This window comes from Pseudophryne corroboree, chromosome 8 (genome assembly GCF_028390025.1).
Source record: "Pseudophryne corroboree isolate aPseCor3 chromosome 8, aPseCor3.hap2, whole genome shotgun sequence".
Taxonomy (NCBI): domain Eukaryota; kingdom Metazoa; phylum Chordata; class Amphibia; order Anura; family Myobatrachidae; genus Pseudophryne; species Pseudophryne corroboree.
The window spans coordinates 390,170,203-390,193,107 of NC_086451.1; the positions used below are offsets into that span (position 1 = coordinate 390,170,203).

Here is a 22,905-nt window from a genome sequence, read left to right on the forward strand (position 1 = left end):
GAGGGCGCTGTCTTACTATTAATCTATAATATGGGGAGGTGCACTCCATGCTCCTCAGTTTTTCTGGCGCCTGCATGAATTTTAAGATGGCCACCAATTAAAAATTTTGGCTGTATGGCCGTGTCTTCTGCTGAAGGGAGCCTAACTTGCTGTTACTGGCCGCCCTGTATGTGCGCTGCAGAACTTCGTCTTCCCGCGGCTGAGGAATTCTCCTCAGCCGCGCGCTCACTGCAGCGTCACTCCAGCGGCTGAGGGTATCTGCTCAGCCACGCGGTAATACTATCTGCCGCTGGCCGGCACGCGCCGGGACCGCTCTCACAGGTCCCGTAGTGGGCGCCTCTCTCTGCTGACAGGGAAGACACAAAGCGCGCTCTTTACTGTGCGCTCCCGATCCCCGCCCCCACACGCGGCTGAAGGATCTCCTCAGCCGCGCGGCACTATCTCACTGCTCCGTCTCCGCTGATCGGCGCGCGCCGGGACCGCTCTCCTCCTCCTCTCCCCAGGACCCGTAGCGGCACCTGCTGACAGGGAATATCGGACCGCCCCAAACCTACCGCTGTCCGGCGCGCCGCTGTGGGGATCTGATTAGTGATCAAATATAGCAGCCTCTATGCTAGCAAAGCCTAATAAAGCCCCATAGGAATATAATAAAAAAACAAAACAAAAAGCTAATGCTACTTGTAATCCTAGGTCTTAAAACAACCAGTACTCACAGTTGTGCCTTGAGAGATGCAGACCCCTTTAGTAGGAATCCTTGTCTCTCAATCCTGAACCTTTTCCTCCTTTTATTAGGGGGACGCAGCTTTCTCTTCTGGTAAAGCCTGCACCCCCTTTCATTTAGGTGGGATTGGGCATTTACAGGTTTGTCTTTTAAAACCTGCACCCTCCCTTTAGTTAGGAGGGATTGGGCCAGTCATAAATGACTAAAAAAATAAATACATAAATAAATAAATCTTCATGGAGCAGGAGCTCCCTTCTGTGCTTGTACCTCCTAGGCACAATTTTCTAAACTGAGGGAGGAGGGATGTGTAGGGGGAGGAACCGGCTGTGCAGACCATGCTAATTTTAGATAGTGCCACACCTCCGGTTGCAAGCTTCACACCCCTACTGTATAGGACTCCAGGTGTCCCCTAGTGGATGAAAGAGAAAATAGTAAGACTATAAAAATAAAATAAGAAAGCTTGGGGCTGCTAACAAACCCAGCAGCCCTCTGACCATGGTCCGGCTCCTGCCGCACCAAACAAAAAACTGATTTGCCTGAGCCAGGGATATATGGACGGGTTGCAAGCTGGGAGGCCAGAAAGCTTTGACCGGTTGGTGCAAATCCGCTGTCGCTTCATCATATCCCATTGTTATCCTGTGGATAACCTGTGGACCCTGCCGCAGTAAGTTCTGTGCACATACGCATGGTCACTGACCAGTTGTGGTGCAGGTTATGGAAAGCGTGGTCCATCGCTCCATTTGTGTGAGTATACCTGATCCAGTGCTTGCTTAGTCACAGATTTCTTTCTACAGAGCGCGTGCAAAATGTCAAAATCCATAAGGTGCGTCCGCAAAGCTGCTTCCATCTGACCTGTGCCCAAAATGCTCTCAGAGACTTACCAATGATCCGTTAGGTATAGGGGAAAAGAACCACTTGAAGAGACAATACGATGGGATGGACCCCTCCCTCAGCTAGATCAGCTATCAGGAGAGATAGCTTGCTGCATAACCTACACCCATCCCACACTGCCCTTTAATATTACTACTGTATGTTAGTAGTTGTAGAGAGAAGAGAGGAAAACAAACACTGGGGCAGATGTATTAAGCCTGGAGACGGCATAAGGAAGTGATAAACCAGTGATAAGTGCAAGGTGATAATGCACCAGCCAGTCAGCTCCAATATGTAAATTAACAGTTAGGAGCTGATTGGCTGGTGCGTTTATCACCTTGCACTTATCACTGGTTTATCACTTCCTTATGCCTTCTCCAGGTTAATACATCTGCCCCATTATTATGTAACTGCTTCGTATACGGTTGACCAAGAAAAATCCAGCAATATGCCCAAGAGACTGGGTCTCAGATTTCTAACACCTTCGGCCCCTAACAGTTTCCAGCGATGTGATCATCATAAAACATCAGCTCACAAAACATTATGCTACTTTATGCAAGTGCCGGGTAGACTTCCAGTAGACTTCCAAATGAATATTTAGAAATGATCAGGGCTAAAATGGATCCCAGCTACTCTACATACTGATGGCTACATGAAATGTGGATCACTGTGGATGTCAGGGTACCTGGAATGAAGAGTTTAGTACAGACCAAACTTCCAATCTCCCACACCGGACATACATGTCCAGACAGAGAAATCGCATCTCAGAGTGCAGGTCACGCATCAAATGTGGGCAATTTTCACCCCAGTAATATTTTCATCCAATATTTATTAATTTTTGCCGGGAACCCATCGTCATCTGAAAATCAGATTAATGTCAACAGATTATGCCAATTTCATCAGTGCCAAAGCTTGATTCCAGAAATTTAGCCAAGAACATAACCAGGCTATAAAGACAAATCTAATGTGTATGTGGCCGCCACAGTGAGTTTCCGTCTGGCCTGCCGCTACTGTTATTACTGCAGGCCACCAGTAACCTCTAGTCAGGGAGTCTGCTCATCCTATCCCCCGCAGAGTACTAAAAAATACTTCCCCAAATGCACAAAGATGCAAACAATTTGGGAGCCAGATTTGGAACACAAGAGTTTAACCGATTGGGTCCACATGTTATCAGCACATGAAGTATTGCTAGGAACATGTGTATGCAGATAGTGAGTGAGCTGACATCATGTACTGTACTTGTTGTCTGTACCAGGGTACAGACTACACAGGGCGTATAACAAGCATTACCCTGATTAATGCTGGAAGTCCTAACCCAGTACCTGCAATTTGCACTGCGAACTTGCACCACTGTGGCCTCCAGTCAACTCACACCTTTTCTCTGGCTGGAGAACGACACTGATCAGAAATGAAAACCCTGTGAATAACCAATCTCAGTCTCTCTTACTGTATCGACAACAACCGCACTCTCCCCTAGAAAACTGTGTCATTCTTTTGCATAGATAATGCAGTTCATAAGAGGGACCAGTAATTTGCCTCCCAATAGCTCTGCTGTTTGGACTACACAAACGATTACATACACATTTTGGCTTTCCTGCTCCCTAATGCAACACGCTCTTCAGGTCCTACAGCCACCACTTACATGCTTTCTTTCTCATGCAGGAGCCACCTCACTGAGTGGGTGGAGATCCAAAGCTGCACCATCTAAGCGCAGGATATGTATAGGAGACACCAACTTATTTGCTGCAGTGTTGGAATACCTCATTATAAGGCAGCGAATCTTCTAGTGCAACAGGAGCAGTCACAAAACACACTCATAAGGGTCCACTGCTGACATTATAATGACACAACATGTGAACAAATACTCCATAAATGCCATGTTTACCTTGGTTTCAAAACCGGTCAGAAATTTAAGATCTCTGGACTTCTGTAGAACTTTTGATCGATCCCCCTCTGCAGCCGCTTTCACAACCTGTATAGGGAAGAAGCACACGCAGTCATCAAATATTGCTAAAGTAATCACGGGAGGGGAGGAAGACGTCTCCACAGCTATGTCATCATGTGGTGGGTGGGTGGACAAAGTGCGTATGTGACTGTATGGGGAGACAGTGCACGAGAAGAATAGAGGTCTGTATCAGGGAGGAGATCATGAGATTGTACATTATGAAGACTCATTCAACCTACCTACCTTACCTCAATATAATCGTCCGTGAACTTGTTCTCAAAGGCTCGACTGGCTCCAAAATCCAACAGCATCATCTAACGGGAAGAGAGTGGCGGTCAGCAACAGACTGGGGTTGGGGCAGGTACATTCTAGTAGGCAGTCATGTCTACTGCTTTCCACAACAACGGTGCCCAATTTTTTATACACAACAGTGGAAAATATGTAAAACCAAATTATACCAACTCATAGCGGGGAATTCAGTTCCTAACATCCGTAATAGCATGGGATGCGTCAGGAGACCGCCGGTCACAATACCTCCACCTACATCCTGCCCCCTCACTATCCTGACAGTCGGCATGCAGACCAACAGGGACTATTCCCACTCGTGGGTGTCCACAACACCCATTCAGTGGGAATAGAACCTGTGGCGAGCGCAGCCCAAAACACCCAAAAGCACATTGCATCCTGCCGGCATTGCAAGTTTTCCATCACACTACTGTAACTGGTAAATGTGTGTCCAGCTGGGCATTGCCTGACCACATATCATGCTAAACTGAACCACTGCACCCCCCCCCACTTCATCCCAAGAGCTCCTAAAACAAAAAAAGTGCAAGGAAGGAATGGCATGTACTGTAACTTGTATATGTTCTCCTGTGAGATCTGGAGCAGAATTTAGCACAGAATATTCCACAACCTGGTTATTTTACAATGCATCAGACTGGGTGAGAGCAGAACACATAGGATGAGGTATGATGTAGACGATCCCATCATAATAAATATCGTATATACTCGAGTATAAGTCGACCCGAATATAAGCCGAGGCACCTAATTTTACCACAAAAACCTCGGAAAACTTATTGACTCGAGTATAAGCCTAGGGTGGGAAATGCAGCTCTAGCCGTACACAGCCCTCAGTGCCAGATATGCCCCCACAGTGCCAGATATGCCCCCACAGTGCCAGATATGCCCCCACAGTGCCAGATATGCCCCCACAGTGCCAGATATGCCCTCATGCTGCCAGATATGCCCCACAGTGCCGGATGTGCCAGATATGCCCTCATACTGCCAGATATGCCCTCATACTGCCAGATATGCCCTCATACTGCCAGATATGCCCCACAGTGCCTGATGTGCCAGATATGCCCCACAGTGCCAGATATGCCCCACAGTGCCAGATATGCCAGATATGCCCTCATGCTGCCAGATATGCCCCACAGTGCCAGATGTGCCAGATATGCCCCCACAGTGCCAGATATGCCCCACAGTGCCTGATGTGCCAGATATGCCCTCATGCTGCCAAATATGCCCCACAGTGCCAGATGTGCCCTCATGCTGCCAGATATGCCCCCTCATAGTGCCAGATGTGCCCTCATGCTGCCAGATATGCCCCCTCATAGTGCCAGATATGTGCCCCCCCCCCCCCCCTCCAAGTGCCAAATATGCTCCCCCAGTGCCTGTTACTTACCCTTCGTCGCTCCTGCGCTGTCTTCTGAAGGAGGGACACGGAGCGCACAGCGCGCGCCACTCCTGTGTCCCTCCTGCATCCTTGGCGGCCGCGGCGGGTCTATTAAAGGAAGTGCCGGTTCGTGAGCCAATCAGAGCTCACGAACGGGTAATTCCTTTAATAGACCCGCCGCTGCCGCCGGAGATGCAGGAGGGACACAGGAGAGGCGCGCGCTGTGCGCTCCGTGTCCCTCCTTCACACTGCACTCCCTGTCACACTGCTCTCCCTGCACTGACTCGAGTATAAGCCGAGGGGGCTTTTTCAGCACAAAAAAAAGTGCTGAAAAAGTCGGCTTATACTCGAGTATATACGGTATATACAATCACTCAGGTAATAACCATTTTGAGCACATGGGTGACACAACTATAACAAAACATCACAATCGGTATACCAAGAATCATCCATCTTGGGAACCTGGAATGCGTTACTGCACACAACCCTATAGCACAGTCACTTCCCTGCATGGGACATTTCTGCGTGTCTCCCAATGCTGAGCACTTAAGGGGGAGCCCAGGCTGTCCTCACTAGAGATTGGGAGAGCGCTTCAGACTGCATAGAACAGAATAGATTGATGAAGGGGAACAACCACCCCCCACAGCCAGGTTCTAATGTGATGAAAAGCGTCACCCACGTCTTTATCATGAAGTGGGAACTGAAAGGGAAGCCGTGGGTTATTCAGCTATATGGGACTGTAACCGATACTCTATGCTAAAGTCCATCTGAGAACATAAATCTATTAATCCTCCTTCTTACTGGGGAATGCATGCCACACGGGGGTCAGGCTCAGAGACCTTCGCTGCTGCCCACACTCACCTTGTTCTTCTCAGCATCGTAGAAAAAGTTGGACCAGTTTGGATCGGTCTGCATGAAGTGGAACTGAAAGACCTCCTGCAGGCAGAGGCGCAGGACACTGTACGAGATCTACAACGCAAAGAACACGACAACATTTTTGCACCGGTTTATTGAAATCAACGCAAAATTTACTTAGAAGCCTATTCATTTGTTCAAGAGGTTTTTGTTTTAATTTAACAGCTGCTTCTTCAAAGTGGTCTGGTCAATAACAAAGTATGCGCAGTCTGCTTACACAGGTACATTGTAAGGACATTTAAATAACGGATGGATTCAGTGACCCATAGAGATCAGACCATGCAAATGGGTCACATTATGCATAGCGGTAGATGCAGCTGCTGTGGGTCACTGGGAATCGTGGCCAGTCTAGGTCCTCGCTGCCATCTCCTCCTCAATACTAGCCATTCCAAAGATCAGCCCACTCCTCCCCTCTGTCATATGTCTGAGGCCTGCTCTCACTCTCCACTCCACTGATGAAAGAAACCTCTAACAAGCAAAATGGGGTACCAGGGCTCGCTATAATTAGAGGCCTGTGTGGGGCCCACATAAGCCGACAGATGGGAGTGGGCCGTTTCATGGGAATACAGTACACTTAGCATTTGCAGGGAGCTCAGCAAGTTCTGGGTGTAGCAAAGGGAGTGGGAGACCAGCGTTATGTTGCTATGGGGCTTATTACTTTTTAATTACAACACTGCCCTCACCTCTCGAAGTGCCAGTTGCCTCTTAGCTAAGAGATACCCAACTGTTTGTACTGCCAATTAAACTGTAATTAATAACCAGTTGTAGAATGAGAAGTCTGTCATGGAAGAGAACTGCATCATCCAACCTGCACTCCAATACGGGGATGGAGGAAAGGGAGGGGGGGGGGGGGATCCTCCTTTGCAGAGAATGGTTAACGTTATAGATTTTTAATTCTTTGAATTAGATGTAATAAATCCTTATTTGTCTAACATAAAAAGTTCCATTTGATATAATCTAGTGTAGGGTATAAAACTGTTCAAGTTATAATGGAAACGTCTACACAGATGTCCACCTACGTTGGTTTCCTTTACCAGTTTTGAATTTGCTACAGAATGTATATAGCAGACAACGCAAGTAGGGATATGTGGCTGTATTGGCTCTGATTCTCAAGGACAATAAAGAATACGTCCACAAAATATGGCAAAGTGCATTAACTGCTACTCACTGACCCACACAGCCGTTATAAACCCTGTGTAACCCATCATGGTAGTAGGTGCCGCTACGGTTCTTCAGCAGGAAGGCACTCTTGCTGTCCCACAATAACTTGCTGTGACTTCCTTTCATAATCACATGCAACTGCAGTTTTATTTTACATGCTTTACAAGGCAAGCCAAAAATGTACCAACTACAAAAACATGCAGCAACTTTCACCCACACAATCATACACCTTGGAGTCCATTAATAATAGCATAGTGCTGGTTTGGGCAGTGCGAAGGCTCTCGGGGCTTTGTAAAACTACAAGCCTCTCTGAGCTCTGCCAGCCATTAACATGTTTGAAAGAAAATATTTAGAACAGACACGATGAAAGAATCCACACGCTAATCGGGTATTGTGGACAATGGGCGTAAACTTTCAATTTACCTCTAGCAAGTATAAAACAGGAAGAGTGTGAATATTAAAAGATAAATTCGGGGACCATCGATAAAACTAATAGAGATAAGGCCTTTAAGCTACTCAGCAGCCTTCAGGTAGCTTTGTAAAATCAGACTTAAAAGGTTTTGACAGGATAGAGGTAGAGAACAGAACCTATATTCTAGAGAGGAATATCTGTAGTGTGTCTAAAATAAGAGACATAGGGACAGATGTATTAAGCCTGGAGAAGTGACAAAGCAGTGATAAGTGCAAGGTGATAACTCACCAGCCAGTCAGCTCCTAACTGTCATTTTACATATTGGAGCTGATTGGCTGGTGCGTTATCACCTTGCACTTATCACTGCTTTATCACTTCTCCAGTCTTAATACATCTGCCCCATAGGGGTCTATTTACTAAGCCTTGGGGGGGAGATAAAGTCGACGGAGATAAAGTACCAGCCAATCAACTCCTAAATGTCATTTTTCAAAGCCAGCCTGTGACATGTTAGTTAGGAGCTGATTGGTGCTTTATCTTCATCCAAGGAATAGTAAATAGACCTCTAAAAGGAGTCTGCGTAATACAATAGTTAGCAAAGAAACTTACATATAGATCAATCCCCTAACTGTGCCCTCACATGGACCAAAAGTCCAGTCTATACAAGATGAGTTAACAGCGCACACAGGTTTGTGTTTTGCAGCTCTGATTAGATGGTGGCTGACTAAAGTCTCATCTGACCTGGTTGCGGGTATTCTGATCAAGCTCAGCACACTGATCCAGCGGGACCCCAGAGACCAGTTCCATAGTCAGCACCCTCTTCGTAGTAAGATCATCAATCACCTCTGGGACCTTGAAGAAGGAATCATCACTTAGGAGCTGCCTGTGGATTACATAGAAACAGGATTACTCGCGATTCTCCTTTAGCAAAAAGATGATATTTGTGGGTTGCGAGAGGCGAGGACCAATCCCGCAAGAAGGTCACATGACTACAAAAGCCACAATTCCATACCACAATGACATCTGTTCAGATCCTACAAGAGCTGATGTCATATGGTGGTCTTAAGATGTAGGTCTAAGCAGGGGCGGATTGGGAACAAAAAGCGGCCCTGGAAAAATTTGTACTAGTGGCCCCACTTGGGCAGCACCAGAGGTGTAAGGTCTATCCATGGGCCATGGCAGCAGCACCCTCCCCCCAAGACTTTCCAGATAGTGGGGATGTCCATCATCAAGGGGGAAGTTAAAAGGAAATAAAATTTTATAAGCACATTATATGATACACCTTTAGAATTTAGGAAACTATATAATTCTTTAGAAAGATATATTTTCTTGCTTATTACACCAACCGTATCCCAATCACTATTCACTCAATCTTATATGTCAGCCAAGCAGGCAGACAGAGCATACACTGACTAGATCATCTGCAATCACAGGCTAAGTGGCAAAGCCATTTTCATATATGCAAATTGTATGACATCTTATTCATTGGGGGAGATTCAAATGTATGAAAAGTCAGTTGGGAGTCTGGTTTTTCCTATCTAATAGACAGGAAAAAACAGACACCCAACCGACTTTTCAAACATATGAATCTCCCCCATTATGTCTATAAATAGGACCACATGTCCTCAAACAAAACAGGCCCCGCGCGTGCGTCGGCCCACCGGGAATCTTCCCTGTAGACCCTATGCCCAATCCGCCTCTGGGTCTAAGTAACAACCCCATAGCAATGTTCATGTACAGGATACTAAACACGGTGAAGAGAGGACAGCAAGTGTGTTACTGCAGTAGGTTGCACAGGGCTGGACAGGAATTTTAGTTTTTTTAAAATGAAGTAATTATTTAAAATACTTCAAAGATGACAGGGCAACACATCTAGGAATAAGCAGTGTTACTTGTGAGGACTACATCCAAACCAAGAAAATGTTTGCGGTAGTAGGGACGCCTCCCTTCCTATAGAATGTAGAACTAGAACACAGACAGACTGGGTCACTCTGGCTATTAGTATGATTGATGAACTACAGGAACTAAGGGGTGTGCCATCTAATTTCTCTTTATAATTACACAGAAGCCAAAAGTCATTTATGAAAATACAATGCAACGTAATAGCTGAAATAAAAAGAATAAATCCTTATTGGTCAGTGACTTTGAGCAGATAGCATAGTTTTTTGGTGTTGTTGACTCTGCAGAGGGACCAATATAATTTCATACTCAAGGTCACAAATTAGTTTAATTTAAAGTTACCCCCTGCACTAAGGAAAACCATCTTGGGACTTTGGGAGGAACATTGCCCGTCCATAGCCGTGCTAAGGTTTCCCGTGATATACAAAGCCTACTATAATGACTGAGTCACACAGGACCAGTAGCCCTGACATTTGAGACCACTCCCCATCCTATGGCACAGACCTGGCTTTTGGAGTCTAATAGTACGCTATTTGGGAAATGTACAGCAGAATGGAGTCTCACCTGAATCTTTTACTGCACTCTGCCTCCCGCAGGTAGTCGCACTCCCAGGCCAGTTCTTTCTGTAGGACCTGCACGCTGCTGTCAGCAAACAAACCTGCAACAAGACGCAGACAATTATAGGTCTACAATCAGAGATCAACCATACGGTCCATCATCTGTATTCCAATCTAATTCCATAAACTCCCATAGGGCAAAACGTAAGCAACTTTGATCACTTTTACCAAGAGTACCTTACAGACAACAACCACCTGAATACTTCTGTATAACCAGGCGACCAAACGGGAAATAAATAAGATTTTACTCACCGGTAAATCTATTTCTCGTAGTCCGTAGTGGATGCTGGGGACTCCGTAAGGACCATGGGGAATAGACGGGCTCCGCAGGAGACTGGGTACTCTAAAGAAAGATTTAGTACTACTGGTGTGCACTGGCTCCTCCCTCTATGCCCCTCCTCCAGACCTCAGTTAAGGAAACTGTGCCCGGAAGAGCTGACATTACAAGGAAAGGATTTTGGAATCCAGGGTAAGACTCATACCAGCCACACCAATCACACCGTATAACTTGTGATAACCATACCCAGTTAACAGTATGAACAACAACAGAGCATCAACCAACGGATGCCAACATAACATAACCCTTTATTAAGCAATAACTATATACACGTATTGCAGAAAGTCCGCACTTGGGACGGGCGCCCAGCATCCACTACGGACTACGAGAAATAGATTTACCGGTGAGTAAAATCTTATTTTCTCTAACGTCCTAGTGGATGCTGGGGACTCCGTAAGGACCATGGGGATTATACCAAAGCCTCCAAACGGGCGGGAGAGTGCGGATGACTCTGCAGCACCGAATGGGCAAACACAAGGTCCTCCTCAGCCAGGGTATCAAACTTGTAGAATTTTGCAAACGTGTTTGAACCCGACCAAGTAGCAGCTCGGCAAAGCTGTAATGCCGAAAGAACCCACCTTCCTTGTGGAGTGGGCTTTCACCGATTTTGGATGCGGCAATCCTGCCGCAGAATGAGCCTGCTGAATTGTGTTACAGATCCAGCGCGCAATAGTTTGCTTTGAAGCAGGAGCACCCAGCTTGTTGGATGCATACAGGATATACAGCGAGTCAGTCTTCCTGACTTCCAGCCGTTCTGTTAACATAAATCTTCAAAGCCCAGACCACGTCCAGCAACTTGGAATCCTCCAAGTCACGAGTAGCCGCAGGCACCACAATAGGTTGGTTCAAATGAAACGAAGACACAACCTTTGGTAGAAATTGCGGACGAGTCCGCAATTCTGCCCTGTCCATATGGAAAACCAGATAGGGGCTTTTACATGACAAAGCCGCCAATTCTGACACTCGCCTAGCCGAAGCCAAGGCCAACAGCATGACCACTTTCCACGTGAGATACTTTAGCTCCACGGACTTAAGTGGCTCAAACCAGTGGGATTTCAGGAAACCCAACACCACGTTGAGATCCCAAGTTGCCACTGGTGGCACAAAAGGGGGCTGAATATGCAGCACTCCCTTAACAAGCGTCTGAACCTCAGGCAGTGAAGCCAGTTCCTTCTGAAAGAAAATAGATAGGGCCGAAATCTGGACCTTTATGGATCCTAATTTTAGGCCCATAGTCACTCCTGACTGTAGGAAGTGCAGGAATCGACCCAGCTGGAATTCCTCTGTAGGGGCCCTCCTGGTCTCACACCAAGCAACATATTTTCGCCATATACGGTGATAATGCTTTGCTGTCACGTCTTTCCTAGCCTTTATCAGCGTAGGAATAACTTCATCCGGAATGCCCTTTTCCGCTAGGATTTGGCGTTCAACTGCCATGCCGTCAAACGCAGCCGCGGTAAGTCTTGGAACAGACAGGGTCCTTGTTGTAACATGTCCTGTCTGAGAGGCAGAGGCCATGGATCCTCTGTGAGCATTTCTTGCAATTCCGGGTACCAAGTCCTTCTTGGCCAATCCGGAGCAATGAATATCGTTCTCACTCTTCTTTTTCTTACAATTCTCAGCACCTTTGGTATGAGAGGAAGAGGGGGAAACACATAGACCGACTGGAACACCCACGGTGTTACTAGTGCGTCCACAGCTATCGCCTGAGGATCCCTTGACCTGGCGCAATACCGGTTTAGCTTTTTGTTGAGGCGTGGCGCCATCATGTCCACCTGTGGGAGTTCCCATCGATTTGCCAGCAGCTTGATGAAGTCCCCACTCTCCCGGGTGGAGGTCGTGTCTGCTGAGGAAGTCTGCTTCCCAGTTGTCGACCCCCGGAATGAACACTGCTGACAGTGCTTGCACGTGATTCTCCGCCCACCGAAGAATCCTGGTGGCTTCTGCCATCGCCACCCTGCTTCTTGTGCCGCCCTGTCGGTTGACATGGGCCACTGCAGTGATGTTGTCTGACTGAATCAGCACTGGTTGGTCTCGAAGCAGAGGCTCCGCTTGGCTTTGAGCGTTGTATATGGCCCTTAGTTCTAGGATATTTATGTGCAGACAAGTCTCCTGACTTAACCACAACCCTTGGAAGTTTCTTCCCTGAGTGACTGCTCCCCATCCGCGGAGGCTTGCATCCGTGGTCACCAGGACCCAGTCCTGTATGCCAAACCTGCGGCCCTCGAGGAGGTGAGCACTCTGCAGCCACCACAGAAGAGACACCCTGGCCCTGGGGGACAGGGTGATCAGCCGATGCATCTGAAGATGAGATCCGGACCACTTGTCCAACAGATCCCACTGAAAGATCCTGGCATGGAACCTGCCGAAGGGAATGGCTTCGTATGACGCCACCATCTTTCCCAGGACTCGCGTGCAGTGATGCACCGACACCTGTTTTGGTTTCAGGGAGGCCCCTGACTAAAGCCACGAGCTCCAGAGCCTTCTCCTCCGGGAGAAATACCTTCCTCTGGTCTGTATCCAGAATCATGCCCAGGAAGGGTAGAGGCGTCGTAGGTATCAGCTGCGACTTTGGAATATTCAGAATCCAGCCGTGCTGCCGCAACACTTCCTGAGAGCGTGCTACGCTGATCAGTAACTGCTCCCTGGACCTCGCCTTTATGAGGAGATCGTCCAAGTATGGGATAATTGTAACTCATTGCTTCCGAAGGAGCACCATCATCTCCGCCATCACCTTGGTAAATATTCTCGGTGCCGTGGACAGGCCAAACGGCAGCGTCTGGAATTGGTAATGACAGTCTTGTACCACAAACCTGAGGTACTCTTGATGAGGCGGATAAATGGGGACATGCAAGTAAGCATCCTTGATGTCCAGCGACACCATGAAATCCCCCTCTTCCAGGCTTGCAATGACCGCTCTGAGCGATTCCATTTTGAACTTGAATTTCTTCAGATAAATGTTCAGGGATTTTAAATTCAAGATGGGCCTGACCGAACCGTCCGGTTTCGGTACCACAAACATAGTGGAATAGTAACCCCTTCCCTGTTGAATGAGGGGAACCTTTACCGCCACTTGCTGGAGATATAGTTTGTGAATGGCCGCCAATACTACCTCCCTTTCCATGGGGTAAACTGGCAATGCCGATTTTAGGAAACGGTGAGGGGGCGTCACCTCGAATTCCAGCTTGTATCCCTGAGACACAATTTGTATAGCCCAAGGATCCACCCGTGAGAGAACCCACTGGTGGCTGAAATTTCGGAGACGCGCCCCCACCGCACCTGGCTCCGCCTGTGGAGCCCGAGCGTCATGCGGTGGATTTAGTGGAAGCCGGGGAGGACTTTGGTTCCTGGGAACTAGCAGCATGGTGTAGCTTTTTCCCTCTACCCCTGCCTCTGGCAAGAAAGGATGCACCTCTGACTCTCTCTTTGCTTTTTTGTGAACGAAAGGACTGCATTTGATAATACGGTGCTTTCTTCGGTTGAGAAGGAATATATGGCAAGAAATTTGACTTCCCAGCTGTAGCTGTGGAAACTAGGTCCGAGAGACCGTCCCCAAATAATTCCTCACCCTTATAAGGCAAAACCTCCATGTGTTTTTTCGAGTCGGCATCCCCTGTCCATTGCAGAGTCCATAAGACCCTTCTGGCCGAAATGGACATTGCGTTTATTCTAGAGCCCAGCAGGCAAATGTCCCTCTGGGCATCCCGCATATATAGGACAGCGTCTTTGATATGCCCCAGGGTCAGTAGAACAGTGTCCCTGTCCAGAGTATCTATCTCCTCCGAGAGATTATCAGTCCATGCTGCTACCGCACTACACATCCAGGCCGAAGCAATTGCTGGCCTCAGTAGAGTACCAGAATGTGTATATACAGACTTCAGGATAGCTTCCTGCTTCCTATCCGCAGGATCCTTCAGGGCGGCCGTATCCTGAGACGGCAGAGCCACCCTCTTAGATAAGCGTGTCAACGCCTGGTCTACCCTAGGGGAGGATTCCCAGCGTAACCTATCCGTTGGCGGGAAAGGATACGCCATCAGTAATCTCTTGGAAATTACTACTTTCCTATCAGGGGAGTCCCACGCTTTTTCACATAATTCATGTGAAGAGGGAAAAGTCACTTCTTGCTTTTTCTCCCCATACATATAAACCCTCTTGTCAGGGACAGGGTTTTCCTCTGATATGTGCAATACATCCTTCATTGCTATAATCATGTAGCGGATGGCTTTAGTCATTTTAGGCTGCAACTTTGCATCATCGTCATCGACACTGGAGTCAGACTCCGTGTCGGCATCTGTGTCCACCATCTGGGACAGTGGGCGCTTATGAGACCCTGGCGGCCTCTGAGCTGTGGGATCCGACATGGGTTGAGACCCTGACTGTCCCAATACATCATCTTTATCCAACCTTTTATGCAAGGAGCTTACATTATCATTTAACACCTTCCACATATCCATCCAATCAGGTGTCGGCACCGTCGGATGTGACACCACATTCATCTGCACTTGTTCTGCCTCCACGTATCCTTCCTCATCAAACATGTCGACACTGACGTACCGACACACCGCACACACACAGGGAATGCTCTGACTGAGGACAGGACCCCACAAAGGCTTTTGGGGAGACAGAGAGAGAGAGTATGCCAGGCACACACCCCAGTGCTATATAACCCAGGGATTACACAGTACCTTAGTGTTTACCCAGTAGCTGCTGTTTTATATAAAATGCGCCTAAATTTATGTGCCCCCCCTCTCTTTTTCACCCTTTTTCTACCTTGATACTGCAGGGGAGAGCCTGGGGAGCTTCTTTCCAGCGGAGCTGTGGAGAGAAAATGGCGCTGGTGTGCTGAGGAAGAAGGCCCCGCCCCCTCAGCGGCGGGCTTCTGTCCCGCTTCTATGTGTAAAAAATGGCGGTGGCTCGCACATATATACAGTGCCTGGCTGTATATATGTGTTATTTTGCCAAAGGTACTCTAATTGCTGCCCAGGGCGCCCCCCCCCTGCGCCCTGCACCCTACAGTGACCGGAGTGTGCGGGTGTGCTGTGGGAGCAATGGCGCACAGCTGCAGTGCTGTGCGCTACCTTAAGTGAAGACAGGAGTCTTCTGCCGCCGATTTCGATGTCTTCTTGCTTCTGCCGGCTTCTGTACTTCTGGCTCTGCGAGGGGGACGGCGGCGCGGCTCCGGGAACGGACGATCAAGGTTAGGTACCTGTGTTCGATCCCTCTGGAGCTAATGGTGTCCAGTAGCCTAAGAAGCGCAACCTAGCCGCAGTTAGTAGGTTTGCTTCTCTCCCCTCAGTCTCTCGTAACAGAGTCTGTTGCCAGCAGAAGCTCTCTGAAAATAAAAAACCTAAATAAAATACTTTCTTCTTAGCAAGCTCAGGAGAGCCCACTAAAAGCACCCAGCTCTGGCCGGGCACAGATTCTAACTGAGGTCTGGGGGAGGGGCATAGAGGGAGGAGCCAGTGCACACCAGTAGTACTAAATATTTCTTTAGAGTGCCCAGTCTCCTGCGGAGCCCGTCTATTCCCCATGGTCCTTACGGAGTCCCCAGCATCCACTAGGATGTTAGAGAAATAGGAGGTATATAACAACAAGTAATAGAAACACTCACACTAGCAATAATTCTAACGTAAAAAGGGTACACAGCTAAACACAGGAACAAAACTTCCTCAATTTAGATGTAATTCTATATATTATTTAATATGTGTGTGTGTAATCTATATTTATTTACTAAACACACACACACACACACACACACACATATATACTGTACATATCCTCTGCTCACCTTAACACGCTTACTTAGTTTTCCCTTAACTTCAATCAGTGCATTATACTACCCTTATATTTTCTTATTAAACCTTTAGTTAAAAAAAAAAAAAAAAGGCCTTACCATCTATCACAGCGCATAATCTGTGCTCCACATTTATTTCATATATTTCTATAAATATTGTATTACTTCTATTTCACACTTGGATATTTCTACCTTAATATTATCTATGTATGCTATCCATTAGTGAATAGTTGTGAACATTAATCCCTACCCCTCTTTCTCTTACCTATCCTTACCCCTCCCTTATGTGCCTAGTTTTATATTTGCGTACCTATATATGTATGCAGGCAAGCACAGTGCACTTCCCCTTTTTTTTATTTTTTATTAATCTATTATCCCTTCCAGCTATTATACTTACCTCATAGGAGATTCTCTCTTATTCTTGCTTTGGAGCACCCAGTGCTAGCATCCAAAATCTCTTAATATTCCAGCTGCTGCCGCCCTTTCCGTTACAGTACATAACAAACATCTACAGTCTCCCCATATAAAACCAAAAACAAACATTCACATACAATACACATACACATTTCTGTTGCTGTGCTCTCACCGATTTCCCCCCCGTCCGCATACATTAATTCCCCTTCATGTTTAGGCATCCATTGCCTCTGTAGTATTGCATCCATATTGATAGTACACCGAATCCGTCCATTTAGAACACATTTTGTTAAATTTCTCTCTATTCCCTCTACATATATATATACATATATACATATATATATATATATATATATATATATATATATATATATATATATATTTATATACACATATTTCTCATGTCTAACTGTAGAGTTAATCAATGCCAAAAAAGAGGAAAATTCCGGTTCCTCAGGCGCCATCCATGCACGTGCTATAATAACTTTAGCCACGGCGCATACATTATTAACATATAATGCGTCTGATCGAGCACCTGCTCCCCATACTTCAGCTGCTAACAGGCACATTTTAGATGTCAGCAACATGGGTGCAATACCTGTAGATACCAATGCTTGTTTTACCTTAGACCAAAACTTCTGGCCTTCCCCACAATCCCATAGTAAATGGCATATAGTGCCCACTCCATATTTACATTTCGGGCAGGTGTTTACCTTTCGTCCTCCGTATCTAAACATTTTCACCGGAATCATGTATGTTCTATGAAGAATAAATAATTGGATTTGTTGAAATCTAATGCTTGTGGTAGCTACTCGGGGAAGTGCTCTAGCTGCATTCCATTCATCAGCATTCATAGGACCTAGATCTGCTCCCATTTAGCACATAACTCAAGTAAAGGGTCCGTGTGGTGCTTTTCGGACAAGAAAGAATATGTTCGTGAGGCAACCTTCTGTCTTTCCAGACCAGATTAAAAAAATACGAACAGGAGAAGGAATCAAATTAAAAGGAGAAATCTGCAAATTGAGCCTGAATAGCATGCCTCATTTGTAAATTCCGAAAAAAATATGATTGTGGTAAATCGTATTCATCTTTTAATTGCTGAAAGGACTTCAGAACCCCATTAGCGTATACTTGGCCCACCGAATTTCCCTCCATAACTCGTAATTCCCTTAACCGACTAGAATGCCAAAGAGAAGTCTCTGGGTCCATTTCAGAAAAGCCCACTATATCCTGTGCTTTGTGCCATAATTCTACCGCCCGAGTTAAAATAGCAGGGCATCCGGTAGGTGGTCTACCACTCAATAATAATTGTAGCAGAGAGCATCCCAGTAACACTTGTTTTATAAGAGCAATATGCAGAGAGTCGATCCTATTATCCTGGATCCACCTTTTAATGTGAGTTAATTGCGCAGCATAATAATTTAAAATCAGGTAGAGCTAATCCTCCATCATCTTTAGATCTAGTTAGAATATCTAGCTTAATGCATGGACGTTTATTGGCCCAAATAAATGAGCTAAGCATACTATTCACTTTCCTAAAGAAAGAAGCAGGGAGATACACCGGTGACTGCTGAAGAATATATAATAATTTAGGAAGTGTCACCACCACAATGCTTTTGTACCCGACGAGTAGTTCCCTGCCAGCGCAGCTCCTGTGCGCTGGCAGGTGGCTAACCGCTACATCCCGGGTCGCAGCGACTGTGTGACATCATTCTGCGCCCTCCCCCCCCCCCCCCACAGTGTGCGCACTGTGCATAGTAATTCCGACTGCGATCGCTGCAGCGATGCAGTCTGACTTACCCCCGAAATCAGTACGGTCTCCTGGCAAGTCCTAGTTGCATTGCATCACTGCTAAGACATTTTCAGGTGAAAAAGAAGCCCGTCGCTAGCAGTCTCGCACAGGAACTGGTGAACCGAGAAAGGCTGTTTGACACAACTGCAGCAATATCGTATGAGGACACATTCGTATATACAATTGCAGGACAAATTCTATAAGTGATTCTGCTTACCGTCAGGCACAACAACGCTTAACTTCAGAATGGATAGCAGATTATCCACATCACTCTTAATACTTTGAGCGATTCCAGGATACTGGACAGAAAAACAAGGTAATATGTTACATGGAGATAGTACACTAGCATGAGCTACAAGTTATGCACTTACTGGAACAGAGAATAGTTCAAACTGGATATTACCCAAACTAACATACAGATGTGTCCTCATACTTCTAGCCTGACGCAGCAGTTCCTGTGCAACTCGGGTATCTGTTTTTTTCCCCTCAGGAAAACACTGTAACATAGCATTTTGCATGCAGATACAGCCGCACACAAAATATAGGCATGCTGCATATGAGTTTAATCAAGAGTATGCTTGTATGTCGACTTCGCACAGCAATGGGAATAAGATGCATTTTCGGGGGAACAAATAAAAAAATAAAGTCGCCTGGCGTTAGAAAATGTGCTCATGACTAAGCGCGACTAGAAGGGCTGTTTAATATGACTGCAGAAACGATGAGAGGACACATCTGTAAGAGCATTTTTAGTACTAGATGTTAAAATCCATTTCTCTTACTTACTCTGAGGGACACTAACAACCATGGGGTGTAGAGGGCGCTATGAGGAGCTGTCACATCAAACTATACATGTCTATAGCCAAGATCTCTTATCTGCGCCCCATCAGTAATCTCAATGAAGCTTAAACTTAACATTCATAGGAGAGTCTAAACCAGTGATGGGCAACAGGTGGCCCTGGGGCCGTATGTGACCCTTCAAGCCTTCACTAGCAGCCTCCAGCTCCTTCCTACCTTGTTGTCATAATTGTTTGTTATAATTTATAATGATTGTGTAAAATGACTGCTGATACGTTATTACAGAAAGTGGTCTCTCACTGAGTAAAAGCATAAATGTAACTCAGTAGTTACATAAGTAGTAAACTCAGCCCGTGAACTATATCAGGTTGCCTCTCACTTGTTTAAACAACTGAACTCTCTAACCTGACCGTGACTAAACACAGAGTTTACAGCAAGAGGGTGGAAGCACAGTGTACCCAGAACAGTAAGTACCAAAATCCTGTTTTCTCTGTCCTCCTATATTGTCACTGCCTACAATGGGGACACTACAAAGCCGCCATAGCAGAGGGTATTGCCCAGCCACATTAGCCGGCCTGATCGCAGGTGGCACAAACGTGTTAACCCATAGGTCTGGGACCTTATCCTGGATTCTACGGGTTAACGTGCATTAGCAGGGTAATTTTCCGGGTGAGAAAAAGGGGCTGTAATTGAATAGCCCTGGGCGTTAAAGCCTGAGGCTACCACCCGTTTACCCCAGCTGTAAATTACCATATCTAAGTAAATCCCCCACCACCGTGTTACACATGCACAGTGTAAGTTTAGGGTTTTTTGCTCAGTAGCAAAAAAATAAGATTTTAAACCTACCGGTAAATCTTTTTCTCCTAGTCCGTAGAGGATGCTGGGGACTCCGTAAGGACCATGGGGTATAGACGGGATCCGCAGGAGACATGGGCACTCTAAAGACTTTCGATGGGTGTGCACTGGCTCCTCCCTCTGTGCCCCTCCTCCAGACCTCAGTTAGAGAACTGTGCCCAGAGGAGACGGACAGTACGAGGAAAGGATATTGGTTAATCTAAGGGCAAGATACATACCAGCCCACACCATCCACACCGTACAACTTGGAACATACGAACCAGTGAACAGTATGAAACAAAAACAGCATCAGCCAGAGACTGATCAAAACCGTAACATAACCCTTATGTAAGCAATAACTATATACAATTCTTGCAGAATTCAGTCCGCACTGGGACGGGCGCCCAGCATCCTCTACGGACTAGGAAAAAAAGATTTACCGGTAGGTTTAAAATCTTATTTTCTCTTACGTCCTAGAGGATGCTGGGGACTCCGTAAGGACCATGGGGATTATACCAAAGCTCCAGACCGGGCGGGAGAGTGCGGATGACTCTGCAGCACCGATTGAGCAAACAGGAGGTCCTCCTCAGCCAAGGTATCAAACTTGTAGAATTTAGCAAAAGTGTTTAACCCCGACCAAGTCGCCACTCGGCAAAGCTGTAATGCCGAGACGCCTCGGGCAGCCGCCCAAGAAGAGCCCACCTTCCTAGTGGAATGGGCCTTTACCGAATTTGGCAACGGCAATCCAGCCGTAGAATGAGCCTGCTGAATCGTTACAGATTCAGCGAGCAATAGTCTGTTTAGAAGCAGGAGCGCCAACCTTGTTGGCTGCATACAGGACAAACAGTGCCTCTGTTTTCCTAACCCGAGCCGTCCTGGCTACATAAATTTTTAAGGCCCTGACTACCTCAAGGGACTTGGAATCCTCCAAGTCACCCGTAGCCACAGGCACCACAATAGGTTGGTTCATATGAAAAGATGAAACCACCTTAGGCAAAAATTGAGGACGAGTCCTCCATTCTGCTCTATCCACATGGAAAATCAGATAGGGGCTCTTGTGAGACAAAGCCGCCAATTCGGACACCCGCCTTGCAGTTGCCAAGGCCAACAACATGACCACCTTCCAAGTGAGAAATTTTAATTCAACTGTTTGAAGAGGCTCAAACCAGTGAGATTTTAGGAACTGTAACACCACGTTAAGGTCCCATGGTGCCACTGGGGGCACAAAAGGAGGCTGGATATGCAGCACTCCCTTTACAAAAGTCTTGACTTCAGGGAGAGAAGCCAATTCCTTCTGAAAGAAAATTGATAGGGCCGAAATCTGTACCTTAAAGGAGCCTAACTTTAGGCCCATATCCACTCCTGTCTGTAGAAAGTGGAGAAAACGGCCCAGATGGAAATCTTCTGTAGGAGCAGTCTTGGCTTCACACCAAGATACATACTTCCTCCAGATGCGGTGATAATGTTTCGCCGTCACCTCCTTCCTAGCCTTAATCAGAGTAGGGATGACTTCCTCCGGAATACCTTTCCCCGCTAGGATTTTGTGTTCAACCGCCATGCCGTCAAACGTAACCGAGGTAAGTCTTGGAACACGCAGGGCCCCTGCTGCAACAGGTCTTCCCTGAGAGGAAGAGGCCACGGATCTTCTGTGAGCATCTCCTGAAGATCTGAATACCAGGCCCTTCGAGGCCATTCTAGAACAATGAGTATTGTCTGCACTCTTTTTCGTCTTATGATTCTCAGTATTTTTGAGATGAGCGGAAGAGGAGGGAACACATAGACCGACTGAAACACCCACGGTGTCACCAGGGCGTCCACCGCTACTGCCTGAGGGTCCCTTGACCTGGCACAATACCTCTGAAGCTTCTTGTTGAGGCGTGACGCCATCATGTCTATTTGCGGAAGTCCCCAATGACTTGTTATCTCTGCAAAAACACCCTGATGAAGTCCCCACTCTCCTGGATGGAGATCGTGTCTGCTGAGGAAGTCTGCTTCCCAGTTGTCCACTCCCGGAATGAAGACTGCTGACAGAGCGCTTACGCGATTCTCCGCCCAGCAAAGAATCCTGGTGGCTTCCGCCATTACCACTCTGCTCCTCGTCCCGCCTTGGCGGTTTACATGAGGCACGGCTGTGACGTTGTCTGATTGAATCAGAAACGGTAAGTCGCGAAGAAGATTCACCGCTTGTCGTAGGCCGTTGTATATGGCCCTCAATTCCAGTACGTAGATGTGTAGACAAGCCTCCTGGCTTGACCATAGTCCTGAAAATGTCTTCCTTGCGTGACTGCTCCCCATCCTCGGAGGCTCGCGTCCGTGGTCACCAGAACCCAGTCTTGAATGCCGAACCTGCGACCCTCGAGAAGGTGAGCACTCTGCAGCTACCACAGGAGAGACACCCTAGCCCTGGGGGACAGGCTTATTTTCTGATGTATTTGTAGATGGGACCCCGACCACTTGTCCAGAAGGTCCCACTGAAACGTCCTCGCATGGAACCTACCGAAGGGGATGGCCTTGTAGGTCGCCACCATTTTTCCCAGTACTCGAGTGCATTGATGGACTGACACTCTTTTTGGTTTTAGCAGGTCTCTGACCATGTTCTGGAGTTCCTGGGCTTTTTCCATCGGGAGAAAAACCCTCTTCTGTTCAGTGTCCAGAATCATGCCTAAGAAAGATAGCCGAGTCGTTGGAATCAACTGTGACTTTGGTAGATTTAGAATCCAGCCATGC

At 46.9% G+C, this 22,905-nt stretch overlaps 1 protein-coding gene across 3 annotated transcripts in view; it reads right to left on the reverse strand.

Moving 5' to 3' along the window:
* The window catches only part of COQ8B (coenzyme Q8B), a 104,130-nt gene that overhangs the window by 53,597 nt on the left and 27,628 nt on the right, over nt 1-22,905 (reverse strand). For all 3 annotated transcript variants that reach the window (XR_010183125.1, XR_010183126.1, XM_063937699.1), the window contains exons 9-14: nt 18,767-18,848; nt 10,160-10,253; nt 8,438-8,579; nt 6,073-6,180; nt 3,785-3,850; nt 3,477-3,563 (exon numbers count right to left, since the gene is read on the reverse strand). Coding sequence is in view for 1 of the 3 variants with exons in the window: in XM_063937699.1 (XP_063793769.1) it covers nt 3,477-3,563; nt 3,785-3,850; nt 6,073-6,180; nt 8,438-8,579; nt 10,160-10,253; nt 18,767-18,848 (579 nt within the window). In the remaining 2 variants the exon portion in view is untranslated. The remainder of the gene's footprint in view (nt 1-3,476; nt 3,564-3,784; nt 3,851-6,072; nt 6,181-8,437; nt 8,580-10,159; nt 10,254-18,766; nt 18,849-22,905) is intronic.